Raw genomic sequence first — 19,964 nt, forward strand, 5'->3', positions numbered from 1 at the left:
TTTATTGGTGCAGCGTACGTAGTCTCACATTATAATGAAGTTGAGAGTGACAGGGACATACATGTGCACAGCACTCCCAGCCCTTCCCCTGTACACGACACTGCATTGGCACCCATAACTTCATGGATGTACACAACGCCAATGCAAGTGTGTCCTTCATTGATTCTCCCTCCCTCCCACAACCACCCTTCTCCAGATCCCTCCATCACTCCACTGGGCTTTCCCCTCCTTTATATGAAGTCTTTCTTAATGTCTCACATACATATTAAGTCATGTTAGCATACCATCAAGAGTAGGATTATTTAACAAAAAATTGTACAAAAGATTTTTAAGATACAAAACGTCCAATTAAAAAAGTATTTATTAAAAATATTTTCTTACCAATTTCTGATTCTGTGTCAAGTTAGATCAAGGAGTAATGTTACAACTGATGTGACCACTGAGTAGAGGCTGGAAATGACCTCATTAGCTCATCCGTACAGTCCACTTAGTAGAAACATACTAATTCAGCTCACTTAAGTTTCATAATTGGAATATAGACTTCATATCGAAAAATAATGTTATAAAGCTTATCTTCATATTTCAGTGAGAGATAAAGCTAATCTAAAATGATACTGGCTTTAAAAAGTATCCAAGACATGATCTGAATTTTTCATTCTTGCAGAACCTAAGGACAACATGATTGCTTTCTTGTCTTTTCACCGGTCATGCAGTACTTAGGAACTATATGACCTGAGTCTGAGTTTGCATTACTGCTCTTGTATCTAATGATAAAAATATTCTGGAGAGCTGGGCATGGTGGTGCACATCTGTAATCCGAGTACTTGGGAGGCTAAGACAGGAGGATTGCAGATTTGAGAACAACCTTAGCAAATATTGAGACTCTCAGCAGCCCATTGTGACCCTGTTTCAAAACCAAAAAAAAAAAAAAAAAAAAAAGGGGCTGGGGTTGTAGCTTGGAGACAGAATGCCCCTGGATTCAACTCCTCGTAAAAAAAAAAAAAAAAAAAAAAAAAAAAATTTTAGAGCCGGGTGTTGTGGCGCACACTTGTAATCTCAGTACTTGGGAGGCTGAGACAGGAGGATCACAGGTTTGAGGACAGCCTCAGCAAGTTGGAGAACTCTCATCAACCTAGGGAGACCTTGTTTCAAAATAAAAATAGGGCTGGGGTTGTGGCTTGGAGGTAGAATGCCCTTGGGCTCAATCTCCAGTACCACAAAAACAAAAAACACACACACAAAAAAACAAAATTAAAAATAAATGAATAAAAAGGGTTGAGGTATAGTTTGGAGGTAAATGCCCCTGGATTCAATCCCATTACCACCAGAAAAGCCCGAAATGCAGTAGAAAGCACTAGAAACACCACATAGGTCTCAAGGCATCTAGAGTTTCTGACAGGTGTTAAAGTTGTTGGATTTTTTTTTTTTCTTGTGCTGGGGATTGAACCCAGGAGCATTCTACCTCTGAGCTATACTCCAGCCATATTTTATTTTTTATTTTGAATCATGATCTCACTAAATCCCAGAGGGCCTTGCTAAATTGATGAGGCTGGTCTCCAACCTGTGATCCAATCCTCCTGTCTCAGCTTCCCAAGTACTAGGGTTACAGGTTTGTACCATCATGCCCAACTGCTTTTAAAGAGTTTGTGAACTTAAGCCGGGTATGGTGGCACACCCTTGTAATCCCAGCATTCCGGAGGCTGGGACTGGGAGGATCACGATTCGCAGACAGCCTCAGCTACTTAGTGAGGCCCTGCACAACTTAGTGAGACCCTATTTCAAAATAAAAAATAAAAAATAGGGCAGGGGGTGTAGTTTGGAGGTTGAACATCCCTGGGTTGCATCCCCAGACCCGCAAAAAACAGACAAAAAATCAAATACAAAATAAAATAGGGCTGGAGGTGTAGCCCAGAAGTTGAATGCCCCTAGATTCAATCCCCAGCACCACCAAAAAAAAAATAAAACCAGAATACAGGCATTTAAAAAAAAATGGCTCTCCGAAACACACACACCTTTCCTATTCTTAGCATCAAGTACTTTGGGGAAGAGCTGGTCTTTTTTCTTGTAGTGCTGGGGACCAAGCCAAGTGCTCTCCCAGCATGCTCCATCTCCAGCACGGATGCTCTTCAGGTGCTCAAGAAGTCAGTCTCTTCTCAACAGTTTCTTGATAAGCAACAAACCTTCTCAAATTCATCTTCACGTTGTCAAGAACACACAGCTGTTCTGGACTGTATTTACCTCTCCCTTCTTTACGTATCTGGGGGAAAAAAACATTACTCTTTTAATAAAATATTTAATTTGAGGTATATTTTCTGAATAAGACAGCTGCAAAAATTTGGTGAGAAGGATGATGATGATGATGATGACCATCATCATCACCACCACCATCATCATCACCATCATCATCATCTATTTTTTGTGGTACTGGGGATGGAACCCAGGGGCATTCTACCTCTGAGCTGCACTCCTAGACCGATTTTTTATACTTTATTTTGAAACAGGGTCTTACTAAGTTATGACGACCTCACTAAGTAGCTGAGGCTGGCCGCTCAGAACCCGGATCCTACTGTCTCAGCCTCCTAAGTATAGGGATGATAAGCATGTGCCATCAAGCCTGGTTTGAATGTGTACTTTTTTTTTGCAGGTCTGGAGATGGAACCCAGGGGCATCCGACCTTCGAGCTATACCCCCTGCCCTATTTTTTATTCTTTATTTTGAAACAGGGTCTCACTAAGTTGTGGAGGGCCTCACTAGGTAGGTGAGGCTGACCATGAACCACAATCCTCCGGTCTCAGCCTCCCGAATGCTGAGATTACAAGCATGTGCCACCACGCCCGGCTTGAATGTGCACTTTTAAAATGATAGTTATAAAGCCAGGCATGGTGGTGCACGCTTGTAATCCCTGCAACTTGGGAGGCTGAGACAGGAGGATCGCACAGGTTCGAAGCCAGCCTCAGCTACTTAGTGAGGCTCTCAGCAACCTAGTGAGAACCTGTTTCCAAATAAAATATAAAAAATAGGTCTGGGAGTATAGCCTGGAGGTAGAAAGCCCCTGGGTTCCACCCCCAGTACCACCAAAAAAAAAAAAAAAAAAAAAGGATAGTTATAAAAAAAAATGATAGTTATAGGCGAGCACGGTGGTATACACACCTATAATCCTAGTATTTGAGAGGCTGAAAGTCTTTGAGGAAGTCTCAGCAAATAGACTCTCATAAACCCAGTGAGACCCTGTTTCAAAATAAAAATAAGATAGGGCTGGGGGTATAGTTCAGAGGGAGAATGCCATGCGGTTCTATCCTTCCACCCCCCCCCCCCCGACAGAGTTAGAAGAAAAATGACTTAGACTTGAAAACTAAATTTGGAGGCTGAGACAGGAGAATCACAGGTTTGAATCCAGATTCGGCAACTTAGTGGGTATCCCTGCAACTTAGTAAGATACTGTTTCCAAGTAAGAAATAAAATTGGGCTGGGGGGTGCAACTTGGAGGTAGAACACCTCAGGGTTTAATCCCAGCAACCAACCAACCAACCAACCCAAAAAACACATGTGGCTCATGCTTGTAAACTCAGCACTTGGGAGGCTGAGACAGGAGTGTCACAAGTTTGAAGACAGCCTAAGCAAGTAGTAAAATGTTCATCAACCTAGTTGTGACCTTGTTTCAAAAGAAAAAAATAGGGCTTGGGTTATAGCTCAGAGATAGAATGCCCCTAGGTTCAATCTCCAGTATCACACACACAAAATTAAAAAAGAACTGGGTGGTGCACGCCTATAATCCCAGCATTTGGGAGACTGAGACAGGAGAATCGTGGTTTGCAGACAGCCTAAGCTTACTTAGTGAGGTCCTTTGCAACTCAGTGAGACCCTGTTTCAACATAAAGAATAAAAATAGGGCTGAGGGTGTAGCTCAGAGGTAGAATGCCCCTGGATTCCATCCTCAGTACTGAAAAAAGAAAAAAAAAAAAAGGCTGGTGTGCAGCTCAGAGGCTTAATGTGCCTGGATTTAATCCCTAGTACCAACAAAACAAAACGAAACAATACTGTATCACTGGGTATGCAGCTTAATGGCAGAGTGCTTGTCTAGCCAGGGTAAGGTCCTGGTTTCTTTTTTTTTTGGTGGTATTGGGGGTGGAACCCAGTGACTTTCTACCTCCAGGCTATACTCCCAGACCTTTTTTTTTTTTTTTTTTTTTAATAGTTTATTTGGAAACAGGGTCTCACTAAGTTGCTGAGAGCCTCACTAAGTAGCTAAGGCTGGCTTCGAACCCGTGCGATCCTCCTGTCTCAGCCTCCCAAGCGCTGGGATTACAAGTGTGCACCACCACAACCGACTAAGGCCCTGGTTTCAATTCCCAGCATTGCAAAAGAAAAAAACAAACAAACAAACAAACCAACAAATTGTAGGCTTGCCTTCTGGCTAAAAATTCATTAATTTCACTAGGATTTTATACCTTTTAGAAAAGAAAAACAATAAAATATTATTACCACAGCAATGCATACTAAGTAGGGAAATGAATCCAAGCAGCATACTTTTCAGAAGTACAGGGTTATTTCTCAGTTCATTGTTTACACAACTCCTTTCTTAGCATTTGCATCCTCAATTTTGAGTTTTTTTTTTTTTATTATTTCTGGTGCTGGTGACTGAACTCTCAGGGCCTTGGTCTTGTTAAGCATGCAGCCCACGACTGAGCTGTACTTATGGGGCTTCTGTGGTTTTTTGTTTTGTTTTGCACTACTGGGCATTGAAACCAGGCCCTTGCATACGATAGGCAAGTATTCTATCACTGAGTTATATCCAGCCCTTTTTTATTTTGATAGAGTCACACTAAGTTGCCCAGGCTGGCCTGGAACTATAATCATCCTGCTCTAGCCTCTGGAGTAGCTGGTATTATAGGTGTTAACATACCCAGCCTTTTGCAGAGTTGGTTTGGCATTCTACCTCCAAGCTACACGCAGCCCTATTTTTTAATCTTTATTTTGAAGCTCACTAAGTTGTGGAGGGCCCAAGTAGCTAATGTTGGCTGCAAACCTGCAATCCTCCTGTCTTAGCCTCTCAAGTACTAGGATTACAATCATAAACATCCACACCTGGCTTTTTTTTTTTTTTTTTTTTTTGGTGGCACTGGGGATTAAGCCCAGAGGCATTCTACCTCCAAGCTACCCCCCCAAAACCCTATTTAGTTGATGAGAGTCTCACTACTTGCTAAGACTGTCTATCCTCCCATCTCAGCTTCCCAAGTACTGGGAAACAGGTGTGTGCTGCCACACTGGGCTTCTGCAGGGTTGTGACAGCTCTTAACTACTTCTGCTTTCCTGGCAGCTGCAGAAAAAAAGGGGATTATTTTTTCCTCATCTTGTAAGCTCCTTTCTCAAAAGTTTCAAGGGCCTATAGCTTTTAAGAACACTGTGGATACACTCATATATTGGTATGAAAATACCTCTAAGATATGGTGCTAAGAGAAAACACAGGAGGTGTAGGACTGTCATTATATTATGCCTCCTTCTAGATAATGAAGGAGAAAATACTAAGATTCATTTGTCTTTGCTTAAAGAAACACCCTTGAGCCAGGTGCGGCGGCACATGCCTGTAATCTCCCAGTACTTGGAAGGCTAAAGCAGGAACGTCCCAGGTTCCAGGCCACCCTCAGCAGCTGAGCAGCACCCTTAGCAAATTAGCAAACTCTGTTTCAAAATAAAAAAGTACTGGGGGTATAGCTCAGAGGTAGAACACCCCTGGGTTCCATCCCCCACCCCCCAAAAAAACCTCCACCACTCAACTTGGTTACATGTAAGGTAAGGAATATGGGGAAATAAAACCTCTAACTGCTTGTAAAACAAGCAATTACAAAAAACTTGACAGGCTTGAACAAAGCATAACTAAGAGTAAACTGTTCACTTTATTTCCCTTCACAATTAAGTCACTCACCAGTGAAGGTCAACTCAATATACCAGAGCCAGTATTACTAAGTTCTATAATGTCAAAACGGAAAAACCATTGTTGTTGTTGTTGTTATTATTATTATTATTATTTGCACACTGCTGAGGATGGAACCTAGGGGCATTCTACCTCTGAGCTACACCACCAGCCCTACTTTTATTCTTTATTTTGAAACAGGGTCTCACTGAGTTGCAAAGGGCCTCACTAAGTAGCTGAGGCTAGCCACCAACCTGTGATCCCCTGTCTCAGCCTCCCAAATGCTGGGATTACAAGCATGTGCCACCCCGCCCAGCTTCAATGTTAATGTTCTTAAAACAACACTGACATGTGATTCAAGGTATTTTTTTTGGGGGGGCGGAGGTACTGGGGATTGAACCCAGTGGTATTCTACCTCTGAGCTATGTCCCAACCCTATTTTATTTTTATTTTTAAACAGGGCCTCGCTAGGTTGACTTGAGCCTCACTGCTTGCTGGGCTGGCCTTGAACCCGGGATCCTCCTGTCTCAGCCTCCCCAGTACTGAATTACAAGAATGCGCCACCATACCTATTTTCAAGTTTGCTCTTTAAATGTTTGGAAGTGTAGCTCAATGGTAGAGCATATGTTTAGCATAAAGGAGGCTCTGGGTTCAATCTTTGGCACTAAAGTAAGTCTTGGTTGTGGTGCACACTTGTATTCCCAGCATTCGGGAGGCTAAAACAGGAGGATCGCGGCTCGTGGACAGCCTCAGCTACTCTGCAACTCAGTGAGACCCTGTTTAAAAATAAAGAATAAGAAAACAGGGCTGGGAGTGTAGCCTGGAGGTAGGATGCCCCTGGGTTCCACCCCAGTACCGCAAAAAATGAAGTTACAAATAAATGAAACAGCTAATATGGATGCTACATCCTGCCCCTCCTTTTAAATTTTGAAACAATATCAGGTATGGTGGATCATAACCTAGCAAGACCCTGTTTGAACTCAAAAGGTCTGGGGGTGTAGCTTGGAGGGAGAAAGCCTCTAGGTTCAATCCCCAGTGTTACACACACACACACACACACACACACACAGTCTTAATAAGTTGCTAAGGCTTGTTTCAAAAATTGTTATCCTCCTGTCTCAGCCTCCCAAGTAGCTAGGGTTATACCTGGCTATAGGAAGGAGTGAGTATGAGAGAGAGAGAGAGAGAGAGAGAGAGAGAGAGAGAGAGAGAGAGAGAATGAATGGTGGAGCTCGTCAGATGCCACTCTAGCTCCAATGACAGTAATTCAAGAGTCACTTTGGAGCGGTGACTCAGCCAAGAAGCATTCTAGAAAGTACTGGGGATGAAGTGCAATGTTAATTACTTGGATTCACAGGAACTCGTCATGCACATGCCTCTGAATTTCACGGTTATAACTCCATTTACTCTCGTCCCCAGAGAATGTGAAGGTTTATGTATTTATAAATAAAACAGCTACAAACCTTCACTTTGAAGACTGGCTGGAATTCTTTCAGAGCAGATAACAATTTAATTTGAATTGAGGCTCTTTCAGCTTCTTCGCCGTCTGCAAAAACATCAAACAGGGCGTCCAGAGCTTCTCCTGCTACTACAAGGTTAGGCTCTTTGGTGGCAACATCAAGCAGAAAGCACCCGATGGTCTGGAAACAGCAAACATATTAGGCAATGACTGTGGTCAGTCCCCAAAATGAACACTAACTTCCACTGTGGCAATAAGTCATCCATACTATTTTATATAAAAATGCTGGGGGAAAATAAAAACTTATTTTTTTTTTGGTACTAGGCACTGAACCCAAGGGCATTCTACATCCGAGCTACAACCCCAGCTCTATTTGCAGGAAATACAGAGGACAGAGAATGAGCCTAACACCATAAAGGAAGCAATCAGATGAATCCAGGAGTCTGGACGTTACGTGAACAACTGATCCGGGAACTAAGGAAGAACAGGTAGCGCTGGCAAGAACCGTTCTAGATTAAGAGAGACACAGAGGAGCCCACACAAGACACAAACCGTGGAATTAACTGGTCTACACTATTAATAGGTGTCTTTAAGACAACTGGGAAATTATGAATATGGACCAGGAATTAGATTATTAAAAAATGAGCCGGGTATGGTGGCGCACGTTTGTAATCCCAGCATTTGGGAGGCAGCCTCAGCTACTGAGTGAGGCCCTGCAACTCAGTGAGACACTTTAAAAATAAAGAATAAAAAAACAGGGCTGGGGTGTAGTTTGGATGTAGAAGGCCCCTGGGTTCCATCCCCAGTACTGCAGCAAAAAAAAAGAAAAAAAGAAACCGAATTGTGTAAGGCATGATAATGACAGTTACACAGAAAACTGGCCCTACTCTTAAGAGATGCATATTGAACCAATAAGGCAAAAAATTATGATGCCTTTAATACTCTAACATACCCAGCAAAGAAACTATGTGATATACATGATTGAATGTTCACAGTTCAATCTGTGACAGGTAGTCAAAATTTATTGTACTTTCTCTCTACTTTTTTTTTTTTTCCATCTTTGGAAATCTAGCTAAATAAAAACATTTTAAAATCTTGTATCTGAGAAGCTGGGCATGGTGGTGCACACTTGTAATCCAAGCATTCGGGAGGCGGAGACAGGAGGATCATGGTTTGCGGCCAGCCTCAGCTACTCAATGAGGCCCTAAGTAATACAGTGAGACCCGGTTTCAAAATAAAGAATTAAAAAAAAAAAAAAATAGGGCTGGGGGTGTTGCTCGGAGGTTGAATGTCCCTAGGTTCCATCCCCATCCTGAAAGAAAAAAAAAAAAAAAAAAAAAAAAAAAAGCTGGGCATAGTGGCCCACGCTTGTAATCCCAGAATTTGGGAGGCTGAGACAGAAGGATTGCAGTTCGAGGACAGCCTCAGCTACTACTTAGTGAGGCCCTTTGAAAACTTAGTGAGACCATGTTTCAAAATAAAGAATAAAATAAAGGGGGGTGTAGCTTAGAGGTAGAATGCCCCTGGTTTCCAACCCCAGTATCTTAAAAAAAAAAAAAAATCTTGTATCTGAGAAAAACTTGTTCCATTAAAGTGGACGTGGATCTTGGCAATTACAGTCTTAAGTCTGTAAAAGAGGGCAGCAGAGGGCAATCTTCTCACTCTATATCATGCTTCTGCATTTTTCTAAATGTTTGCTATATATATGCATCATTTTCCCAAAAGGATTATTAAAAGCATTAGTCACAGTACACTCCTGTAATCCCAGTCCTTGGGAGGCTGAGATAGGAGGATTTCAGGTTCGAAGCCAGCCTCAGCAACTTTGTGGGACCCTTTTTCAAAATTAAATATAAAATGGGGCTGGCAATATAGCTCAGATATGGAACATACCTGGGTTCAGTCCCTAGTCCCACACAAAAACCCCACAAAACAAAACCATTAGTCATCACTATGAAGTTCTTAGCAGGTTAAGAGGTGCTTTAAGATAACTAGTTTATTAACCATTAGTTAGTCATCAATAATCAAGCAGTTATTAGCATAATGAAGGGCAATTTTACATTGTTGACTTCTGAGTTATAGTGTGTACCTGTAAAAGTGCAGCTCCTGAGCACCTGCAGAGAGATCAAGTGCTAAAAGCAAACATGCTGAGTGAATTGCTAGTGTGTTGGCACTATATGAGGTACTGCGTGCGTGCGTTACTAGGGACTGAGCTCAGGGCATTCTACTGCTAGCTGGGGTATCCCCAGCCCTATTTTTTTTGTGTGTGTGGGTCTGGGGATAGAACCCAGGGGCATTCGACCTCCAAGCTACACCCCCTGCCCTATTTTTTATTCTTTAATTTGAAACAGAGTCTCACTAAGTAGCTGAGGCAGTAAGCGAACTGTGATCCTCTGGGTCTCAGCCTCCCAAAAGCTGGGATTACAAGTGCACCACCAAGCGGCTGCCCTTTTTTTTTTTTTTTTTTTTTTTTTTAATTTTGAAAACGGGTCAGTCTTGATAGGTTGATAAAAGTCTCCCTGCTTGCTAAGGCTGTCCTTGAACATGTGATCCTCCTGTCTCAGCCTCCTAAGTACTGGGATTACAAGTGTGTGCTGGCTTAAGAGTTGCTGCTTTTAACTTATAAAGTGATAAATTATCTGTGTGGTATTTTTCAAAATGCGCTTTGCCTGTTGTATAAGGAAAACTGGATGGTGTTTCCATCAGCAGAATATAAAATACAGAAATATTACCCAACAGCAAAAGCAAAAGGCTTTAAAACTTCTGCATTTGGCCTTTTTGAAATCAGTTATTTCCAGTGTAAAGTTAAATGGCAAAAGAGGCTCAACTCTTCATGTCCTTATCTAATACATGTAGTGAGAACAATTCAAAGGGTACATTCTCAAAATATAACTTAAGCAACTGCTAGATATGACACTTCATTATGCCCACAGAGGTTTTTAAAAATCCCATACCAAGTCATTGTTCACCCATTTGTAATTTATTTAGCATTTTAGAATGGAAACAAATTGTTTTACCTTAAGAGTTTCAAGTGTACCAACTTCTTTGGCTAGAACACTGCCAGTGATTCCTAAAATACTAACAACATTCACTCTAACCCCGATATTACTACTATGAAGGCCTGCTTTGCACAACGTCATCAGCTGATCAGGTGTAATGCACTGTGGAGAGAGAAGAGTATTTATTTATTTATTTATTTAATTTTTTTTGGTGGTACTGAGGGTGGAACCCAGGGGCTTTTCTACCTCCGGGCTATACTCCCAGACCTTTTTTATACTTTATTTGGAAACAGGGTCTCACTAAGTTGCTGAGAGCCTCACTAAGTAGCTGAGGCCGGCTTCGAACCCGTGCGATCCTCTTGTCTCAGCCTCCCAAGTGCGGGGATTACAAGCCTGCGCCACCACGCCCGGCTTAGAGAAGAGTATTTAAACTCAAGCATTTCCAGTGACAAGTGGAAGAAGGAATTTCTTCTAAAAGCTGGATGATGCTAAGAGCAGCAGGAATGGCTGGTGGAGATTATTATGTATTCCTATAATTCACAGAGACAGCTGGCAGTTCTGAGCTAAGCTGAGGTGCACTCCTGTGGCCTCATCCAGCTATAAACGGGGCTTTGGGTCCCATTAGCGTCGTCTGAAGATGAACACTCTAGATGTACATAACTGAAGAGATTCTAATTTCATTTTCTTTTCCTTTTTGTAATACAAAAAAGAAAATTTACAATTTGAACCCATTCTACCTCAGAGGCATACCTCCCCCAGCCCTATTTTATTTTGTGGTACTTAGGGTGAAAGCCAAGGGCATTCTACTGAGCTAGACCTCCAGCCCTATTTTTTATTCTTTATTTTGAAGCAGGATCTCACTGAGTTGCAAAGGATCTCACTAGGTAGGTGAGGCTCCTGTCTCAGTCTCTCAAATGGTGAGATTACAAGTGTGCATCACCACGCCTGCCTCTTATTTTTATATTTTATTTTATTTTATGGTACTGGGGGTGGAACCCAGAGGCTTTTCTACCTCCGGGCTATACTCCCAGACCTATTTTATACTTTATTTGGAAACAGGGTCTCACTAAGTCGCTGAGAGCCTCACTAAGTAGCTGAAGCTGGCTCCAAACCTGTGCGATCCTCCTGTCTCAGCCTCCCAAGCGCTGGGATTACAAGCGTGCGCCACCACGCCCGGCTTTTGTTCTTTATTTTGAAACAGGGTCTCATGAAGTTGCTAAAAGCCTTGCTAAGTTACTGAAGCTGTTCTGGAACCTGCAATCTTCCTGTCTCAGCCTCCCAACTACTGGAATAACAGATGTATACCATTATGTCCGGCCATGCATTACTTTGTAATAGAAATAAGTATTTTAAAAAATTAGTTAAGTAATGAATTTTACCTACTGATACAGAATCTTTTCAAGTTTCATAAAAACAGTTTAAGAAATCTTACCTGAGGAATGTTCTTGGAGGCCATTGTCTGCAAAAGGGCCCTTAAGGCACTGCTTATGGCTTCTAGAAACTCATCGTGTTTAGCAAAATCTAAAACAAAAAAAGCTGCTGTAAAACACAAAGAGGACGTACAAATGTTCACTTTCTCCACACAAGCAATTCTGTAGAAAAAGAAATAGGATCAAGCCAAGTGTGTTGGTGCACACTTATAATCCCAGCATTCAGGAGGCTGAGACAGGAGGATCGCACAGGTTCAAAGCCAGCTTCAGCTACTTAGCGAGGCTACTTAGTGAGGCTCTTAGCGAGACCCTGTTTCAAAATGAAAAATAAAAAATAGGGAAGGGGGTGTAGCTTGGAAGTCAAATATCCTGGGTTCCATCCCTAGGCCCGCAAAAAAAAAAAAAAAAAAAAAAAAAAGGATCAAAACCAAGCCTGTTTTCCAAGTATGGTGGCATATATCTATAATGCCAGGACTTGGGAGGCTGAGGCAGGAGAATTGCAGGTTTGAGGACAGTCTCAGTAAGGCAGTGAGACTCAGCAAGCTAGCGAGACCCTGTTTCAAACTAGAAAATAAAAAGGCTGCAGGTGTAGCTCTTAGGTAGAATGCCCCTGGATTCAATCCCTAGCAACACACACACCAAAACCCTTATACTATAACACATAAGTCTGAACAAGGACCACAGCTGAAACAGTCACAGAGGAGAGTGTTCCTGAGTTCCAGGAACAGCGCCTCAGCCGCCTTCGCCGACTCTCACTCTGGCATTTGATGAGCCTGAGCAGGCTGCTGGAGACTGACTTCAGTCCTTCGCAGACCCCCAGCATGGTGACGGCACACCTGTGCTGCTGTCCCCTCAACCAGAGCGCTTCCTTGCCAACTGAGTCCTGCGGAGCTAAAACCTAGTGTTTGTGCACAGCCAGGCCACTGTTCCTCCCTGGTCTGCACTGATTCCCCTTCCCCTTCCCACTCCCATTCCTCATGCTCCTCATTCTTTCTAACTGTCCCTTTTCCTCACATGAGAGAAACGGAACAGAAGCTAACAAAGTTGCTAAAACAGTTATACACAAAGGTCAGTGACAGTCGCCCCTGTAAGCCAGCTCCCTGACCCCCTTTATGGGAAGGGAAAGTAATTCACTTGGATTCCTGGACTGTAACTTCCAAAAATACCACAGAAATATTTCCAGCCCTGCATGATCTTCGGGAACCTTGCCACCTCCCATAAAGATGGGGTGGGGGGCTGTTTCTCCACTCCTTGAACCTGGATGGGACTTTGTGACTTCTCAACAAATAGAACACATGAATGATAGTCTAGGCCATAAACACAATCTAACTTCCCTGACTCATACGTGTGCTTTTTCTCTCTCGATTCTTGCCCTTGGGACCCGGCCATCATGTCATGAGGGAGCCCGGGTCACATGCAGAGGTCATTTAAGGGTGTTCTACCTGACGAATGCAGCCACAACTGTCAGACAAGTGAGTTAACAAGACTTCAGATGATTCTGGTTCAAAGCCTTCAAGGTTTCCAGCAGAAGTCTTAGATTAGTATTTCTGGAGCTCAGCACTATTGACTTGTTGGACCACGTATTCTCTGCTGTTTGGTTAAAGGAGTTTCCTGTGCTTTGCAATATGTCTACTAGAACCCCTGGCCTCTACCTTTAGATATCAGTTGAACAAAATAAAATACCTCCAGACACTGCCAAATGTCCTGGGGCAAGGCGGAAGGCAAAACTGCCCCTACTGGAGAAACCAGCCCTAGACATTCTAGTATAGTTAAGCCATGTCCACCATGCTCCACTTAAATCCCCGACCCAAAGAAACTGTGGGGAGTAACAAGTGATTATTGTTTTGTTTTTTTGAGTCAGGGTCTTACTATGTTGTCCAGATTGGTCTTGAACTCTTGGGTCCTATTTATTCTTTATTTTGAGACTAGGTCTCACTAAGTTGCAGAGGGCCTCACTAGGTAGCTGAGGCTGGCCTCAAACCTGTCATCTTCCTGTCTCAGCCTCCCAAGTGCTGGGATTAGAAGAGTTTACCACCACGCCCTCTGTGCAGCTTGAATGTTGAATATCCTGGGTTCAATCCCCACTACCCCATGGAGGTCTTCAGGGTCAGTGGACCTAGGACAGAGCTCTGCCTATCATCTCACATTGGTTTCAGCTCACACGCTATCCTCAGAGGTTTCTGCACTCGCTGAACACCTCACATCACTCTGCAGGGACTTTTTTTCATTTCTGAAATTGCATTACACATCATGCCAGAATCTAAAACTATAAACTGCCTTTGCCAATCTGTTGACACCAGTATATACCCCTAGGACCTAGACAGTAAGTGACACATAAAGTAAACATTTAAGAAACACATGCTAAACAACGAATCTCCTTGAAGAGTTTCCTTAACCTTTCTTTTTTTTTGGGGTGGTATTGGGGGTGGAACCCAAGGGCTTTTCTACTTCCAGGCTATACTCCCAGACCTTTTTTTTTTTTTTTTTTTTTGCGTGTCTGGGAATGGAACCCAGGAGCATTTGACCTCCAAGCTACACCCCCTGCCCTATTTTTTATTCTTTATTTCGAAACCGGGCCTCACTGAGTTGCAGAGGTCTCACTAAGTAGCTGAGGCTGTCCGTAAACCGCGATCCTCCGGTCTCAGCCTCCGGAATGCTGGCATTACAAGTGTGCACCACCACACCTGGCACTCCCAAACCTATTTTATATCTTATTTGGAAACAGGGTCTCCCTAAGTTGCTGAGAGCCTAAGTAGCTGAGGCTGGCTTCGATCATGTGGAATCCTCCTGTCTCAAGTGCTTGGGATTACAAGTGTGCGCCACCACTCCTGGCTTCCTTAACCTTTCTAAATCTTAACTACTTCATCAGAGAGATGAAATGATAATATATGTTTCCTAAAACCTGCTACCTAACAGGCTCTAAAAAATTAAGTGTGAGCCAGGCATGATGGTGCACGCTTATAATCCCAGCATTTGGGAGGCTGAGACAGAGGATCATGGTTTCTGGACAGCCTCAGCTACTTAGCTAGACCCTTTGCAACTCAGTGAGACTGTGTTTCAAAAAATAAAGAATAAAAAATAGGATGGGGGTGTGTGGCTCAGAGGTAGAATGCCTCTGGGTTCCATCCCCAGTACTTAAAAAAAAAAATTAGTGTGAAGTTGTTACTATTAAACTTCAAAAAGTTATCACATTGGTTCTGAAATGTATTTAATTAATCCTCAGAGAGAAAAACTAGAAATTCAAACTACTCATAAAAATTATAAGTTACAACTGCATTATGAAACATTAACTCAATACAAACAAAACATCTCAAATTCAATTTTTTCTGTTGTTTCTCAGGAAACTAATCATTATCTTAGATTCAAAATGCTAATTTATTACCCAATTTACATTATGTGTAATTCACATTTTATCTAGATGAAGGAAAATACTTGGTCAATTTTATCCAAATTTCTGGCCATTTATAAAAATTTGGGAAAATAACTTCAAACCAGCCTGCCTTTTAGATAAATTTCCAGCAAAAGGTCAACAGAATAGGCACTGTCACAGATATTAAGTAAATGCCAAAAAAAAGTCAAATAAGCTGGGCATGGCAGTACACACTTGTAATTCCAGTACTTGGGTCACTATACAGGAGGATCACAGATTTGAAGCTAGGCTCAGAAACTTTTTTTTTTTTTTTTTTGGTGGTACTAGGGTTCCTGGAAACCCTTCTACTCCAGGTTACACTCCCAGACCTATTTTACATATATTTTTATTTGGAAACAGGGTCTCTTAAAAGCCAGCGAGGTTGGCTTCGAGCCAGCATGATCCTCCTGTCTCTCCACCTCCCAAACGCAGGGATTACAAGCGTGCCCAGCTAGGCTCAGGAACTTAGTAAGGCCCTGTTTCAAAAATAAAGAATAAAACAGGGCTGGGGGTGTGGAGTTAGAATCCCCTGAGTTCACGTGAGTAACAGCAGCTCCTCCACCCACCCCATCCCACAGGACATCTTGCTGGACTGCTGAGGAGTCAGACCAGCAAAAACTCATGTTTCAAATTAAAGAATAAAAACTAGGGCAGGGGGTGTAGCTCAGAGGTCAAATGCCCCCGGGTTCCATCCCCAGACTCGAAAAAAAAAAAAAAAAGTTGGGCTGGAGATGTAACTCAGTGTTAAAGTGCCTGTCTAGTACCCACAGAACCTTGAGTTCAATCTCTGGAAATGTAAAACAACAACAACAACAACAACAACAACAACAACAGGTTAACTATGGTATGGTATGGTATCTGTCTAGGTTTTACATTATAAATGCAATTAATCCATATTAAGCTGGGTCCCGTGGTGGCGCACACTTGAAATCCCAGTACTGGGGAGCCTAGGACAGAAGATGAAGTTCAAGATCAGCCTCAGCAACTCGGCAAGATCTTACTTCCAAATAAAAAGATAGGACTGGAGTGTAGCTCAGAGGTAGAAAGCTGCTAGGTTTAATCCCCAATAAAACACACACACACACACACACACACACACACACACACACACACACACACTCAGCTCCTACCATGCAAAGGTATTTGGAAAGATACATATCAGATCAAAGCAAAGTGTGGAGCTGTGGATGGTTTTAGACCGTTTGCTGCCTCCCCATTTCCCATATATCTCATCTCTAGAGAATCTCTCTGGAAGCAAACACATGCAACTGGTTTAACAGTGGCGGGGCTCTGGAAGAGGAACTGGGTGGCATGGCACAGAGGAGGGGTAGTGTCTGCTTTACATTCTCTAATACCTGCTCAAGTTTGTTCCACATAGAACAAATTTTAAATTTTAAATTCTTCAAGTGAAAGGAAAAGTAAAGGATGGAGAATTACTCAAATATCTCGATGAGGATTTGATGCATTTATGATTCAGTTTAACTGGCCTGACACAACGAGATGCAAATAATTTTAAGAAGAAAGAAAATTATAACCCCCACACTTACTAGCATACCTTGTTTTCCCCTCTATACCACTAGCAAATATGATTATTAGTGTCTGGAAAAGGTTTCTGCAGGTTGAATGATAAGCAATACATAAATTCCAAGTTCCTGCTCATTCAAACTTCTGCTCTGTTTAAGCAGTCTTTCTCAAGGCAGCCTAAATATTTACCTGGTTGAGAAAAAAGGAGTTGTGACAGGTGCTGTGCAAGCGTCTGAAGGCCTGGAGCTCCTCCCAGATGGTCCACGTCCAGGAGGGACACAAGACTCTGGAGACACACGAGCGCTCGGCACTGTACAGTGTTCATTCTGAAAAGGAAGTGAGACGGTACTGTCTCTCTAAACTACCCACGGAAATGCAGCGTTAACGTTCAACCAACCTAAGCTTCAGATTCCGACGGGAGTAACTGTAAGTGTTAAGGGGATCCATGACAGGTCACAAAGAACCACAAGATGGATGTTGATCTGTCAGTCAAATTGCGTGCGCACTCAGGGTTGTGATGTACAACTCATTTGCAGCAGAGTCATGAGAACTTCTAGGTCTTGGGAGAAGTCAGCATTTTCTACTTATTAATTCAACATTTTATATAATGACAAATGTTTTTGAAGATAGAAAAATTCTTACTTTCTAATCAAAGGTTTCCACGTAGGATTCCTGGAACATATGTCAACTGCAACACTGTTTGGAAAGGAAGTTTTCTCAAAGACCTAGGTTTTAAAAAGGCAGTAAGAAAAAGGTTACAACTGATTTCTTTATAAATTCCCGTACTATTACCACCAAGAATAAAAGGTTAGGCATGATAACAGAATGTCCTTTAAGCCTGTTTTCAGTACTGCTAAGTTCTGTTTGTGGCCCACATGGTGCCACTACCTGCAAGCTGGAAGTGTGTGCTTACTCCTTGGCACACAGAATGAATAACTTGCTTAAGCCTTGCCCGTGCTCCATAATGAACTCAGAATGAAAAAGTATTACCTTTTTTGGAATGAGATAGTTGGTGAGAGCTGTGTGAATCTCATGGGAGAGACAGAGTGGAGACAGCAGCTGCCCACCGCATTCGCTGAAGGAACTCTCCATAAACGCATCACTCTCATCACTGCTGGAAAGCTCTTCCCATTCATCATCGGAGGGGTCTGGGAGGAGTACAAAATCACACTTGGCTGGGATAACTCCACGGAAGCTGCCCTCTGCCCAGGGATAAATGCAAACTGGTGTCAAACCTTCACTGCAGCACATGTTGACAATAATTTCCAGAGCAGTTTGTTGAGCTGTCAACAAAGCTATCGTCTCTCTCAGTTCCTTGTCAGTGGGCTTAAAAAAAAAAAAAAAGGCAAAATTTTTGCATAAATTTTCTCATTTAAGGCCTACTAGAAGAGTTCTGCACTTGGAATGGAGCATGTGGGGATGGGGGTAGGTAAAAGAAAGACCATACGTGCTAGAAGTAGAGGCAAGCATTTTAATTCCTCTTGGCACAGTGAAGTGCGTCACTGTTAACTGAGTTTCCAGCTATCAGCATGTTTATTCGCTAAGTGTGCTTAGTTTGCTTGAGAGAACAGAAAGATATTCAGGAATTTTGAACTAAATTCATCCTGAAACTTAATCTAGTATGTTAAGAAACAGCTTGGCATACTAAGATTAAAACAAAAGTTTATTTCAAACACCAGATATTTAAACACAATGAACCTATTATAAGATGCTCAGACTTCTTGGAAAGACTATTAACAAATACTAATAATAAGCCTTTATATGATCAACAAACTTTGGCTAAGGAACAGATAGGCAAGCTTCCTGGCTTTTGTTTTATTCTCTTGTGGTACTAGGGACTGAATGCAGGGGTTTTCTACCTCTGCACTAAACCTCCAGTACTTGTTTATTTTGAAACAGGGTCTCACTAAGTTGCTGAGGGCCTCACAAAAGGCTGGCCTCAAACCCAGGATTCTCCAGTCTCAGCTCCATGCCCAGCTTTCCTGGCTTTTTTGAAGATTAAAATAAGTATTCTGGCCGGGCATGGTGGCGCATGCTTGTAATCTCCGCGCTTGGGAGGCTGAGACTGAAGGATCACATGGGTTCGAAGCCAGCCTCAGCTACTTAGTGAGGCCCTCAGCAACTTAGTGAGACCCTGTTTCCAAATAAAATATAAAAAGGTCTGGAAGTATAGCCCAGAGGTAGAAAGCCTCTGGGTTCCACCCCAGTACCACCAAAAAATAAATAAAAATAATAAGTAAATAAAATAAATATTCTGTTAAGACTGAAAAAGCCAGGTGTGGTGGCACATGCCTATAATCCTTGTACTCAGGAGGCTGAGACAAAAAGAACACAGGTTCAAGGCTGGCATTGGCAATTTAGCAAGGCCCTGTTTCAAAAATTAAATTAAAAAAGCTAGGCGTGGTGACACACACCTATCATTCCAGTAGTTGGGAGGCTGAGACAGGAGGATCACAGGTTTGAAGCCAGCCTCATACATTAGAGAGACCTTCAGCAACTTAGGGAGATCCTGTGTCAAAATAAAATAAGGTTGGTGGTAGGGCTCAGAGGCAGAATGTCCCTAGATTCAATCCACAGTACCACACACAAATATAGAAAAAAGAAAAAAAAAATAGGGCACTGTGGGTATAGCTCAGAGATAGAATGTTCCTAGATTAGGCCCCAGTACCCTTCCCCCATACACACAATAGAAATGCCAGTGACAAACTGAAATAGTGGCACTGATATTCTTTTTGGTGTCTGTGTATATATATGGTACTGGGGGTTGAATCCAGAGGCATTCTACCTCCAAGTTATACTCCTAGACCAATTTTAAATTCCCAGCCCAATTTTATTTCTTGTTGGAAATGGTCTTGCTAAGTTGCTGAGGCTGGCTTTGAACATGCAATCTTCCTGTCTCAGCCTCCCAAGTCCTGGGATTATTAGCTTTATTTACCACGCCTGGCTGTGGCACTGAATTTTTTTTTTTTTTTTTTCCAGTACTGGAGATGAAACCATGAAACCCAAGGGCATTCTACCTCTGAGCTACACCCCCAGCCCTATTTTTTATTCTTTATTTTGAAACAGTCTCACTGAGTTGCAGAGGGCATCACTAAGTAGCTGAGGCTGCCTGCAAACCAAGATCCTGTTTCAGCCACCCAAATGGTGGGATTACAAGTGTGGGCAACCACACCTGGCCCCACTGATATTCTGAAATAGAACAAAAACTAAAAACAATGTATATTTTACTTTTTGT

At 42.4% G+C, this 19,964-nt stretch overlaps 1 protein-coding gene across 1 annotated transcript in view; it reads right to left on the bottom strand.

The window, feature by feature from the left end:
• Window positions 1–2,134: 2,134 nt before the first annotated feature.
• The window catches only part of HEATR3 (HEAT repeat containing 3), a gene marked incomplete at both ends in the record, with an annotated part of 45,388 nt that continues 27,558 nt past the window's right edge, over window positions 2,135–19,964 (bottom strand). The window contains 8 exons of the mRNA XM_080702191.1: window positions 2,135–2,257; window positions 7,375–7,551; window positions 10,385–10,528; window positions 11,799–11,887; window positions 16,919–17,055; window positions 17,372–17,454; window positions 17,720–17,877; window positions 17,965–18,055. Coding sequence (XP_080558317.1) covers window positions 2,135–2,257; window positions 7,375–7,551; window positions 10,385–10,528; window positions 11,799–11,887; window positions 16,919–17,055; window positions 17,372–17,454; window positions 17,720–17,877; window positions 17,965–18,055 — 1,002 coding nt within the window. The remainder of the gene's footprint in view (window positions 2,258–7,374; window positions 7,552–10,384; window positions 10,529–11,798; window positions 11,888–16,918; window positions 17,056–17,371; window positions 17,455–17,719; window positions 17,878–17,964; window positions 18,056–19,964) is intronic.

The sequence above is a fragment of the Muscardinus avellanarius genome (genome assembly GCF_963383645.1).
Source record: "Muscardinus avellanarius genome assembly, chromosome: 10".
Lineage (NCBI taxonomy): Eukaryota > Metazoa > Chordata > Mammalia > Rodentia > Gliridae > Muscardinus > Muscardinus avellanarius.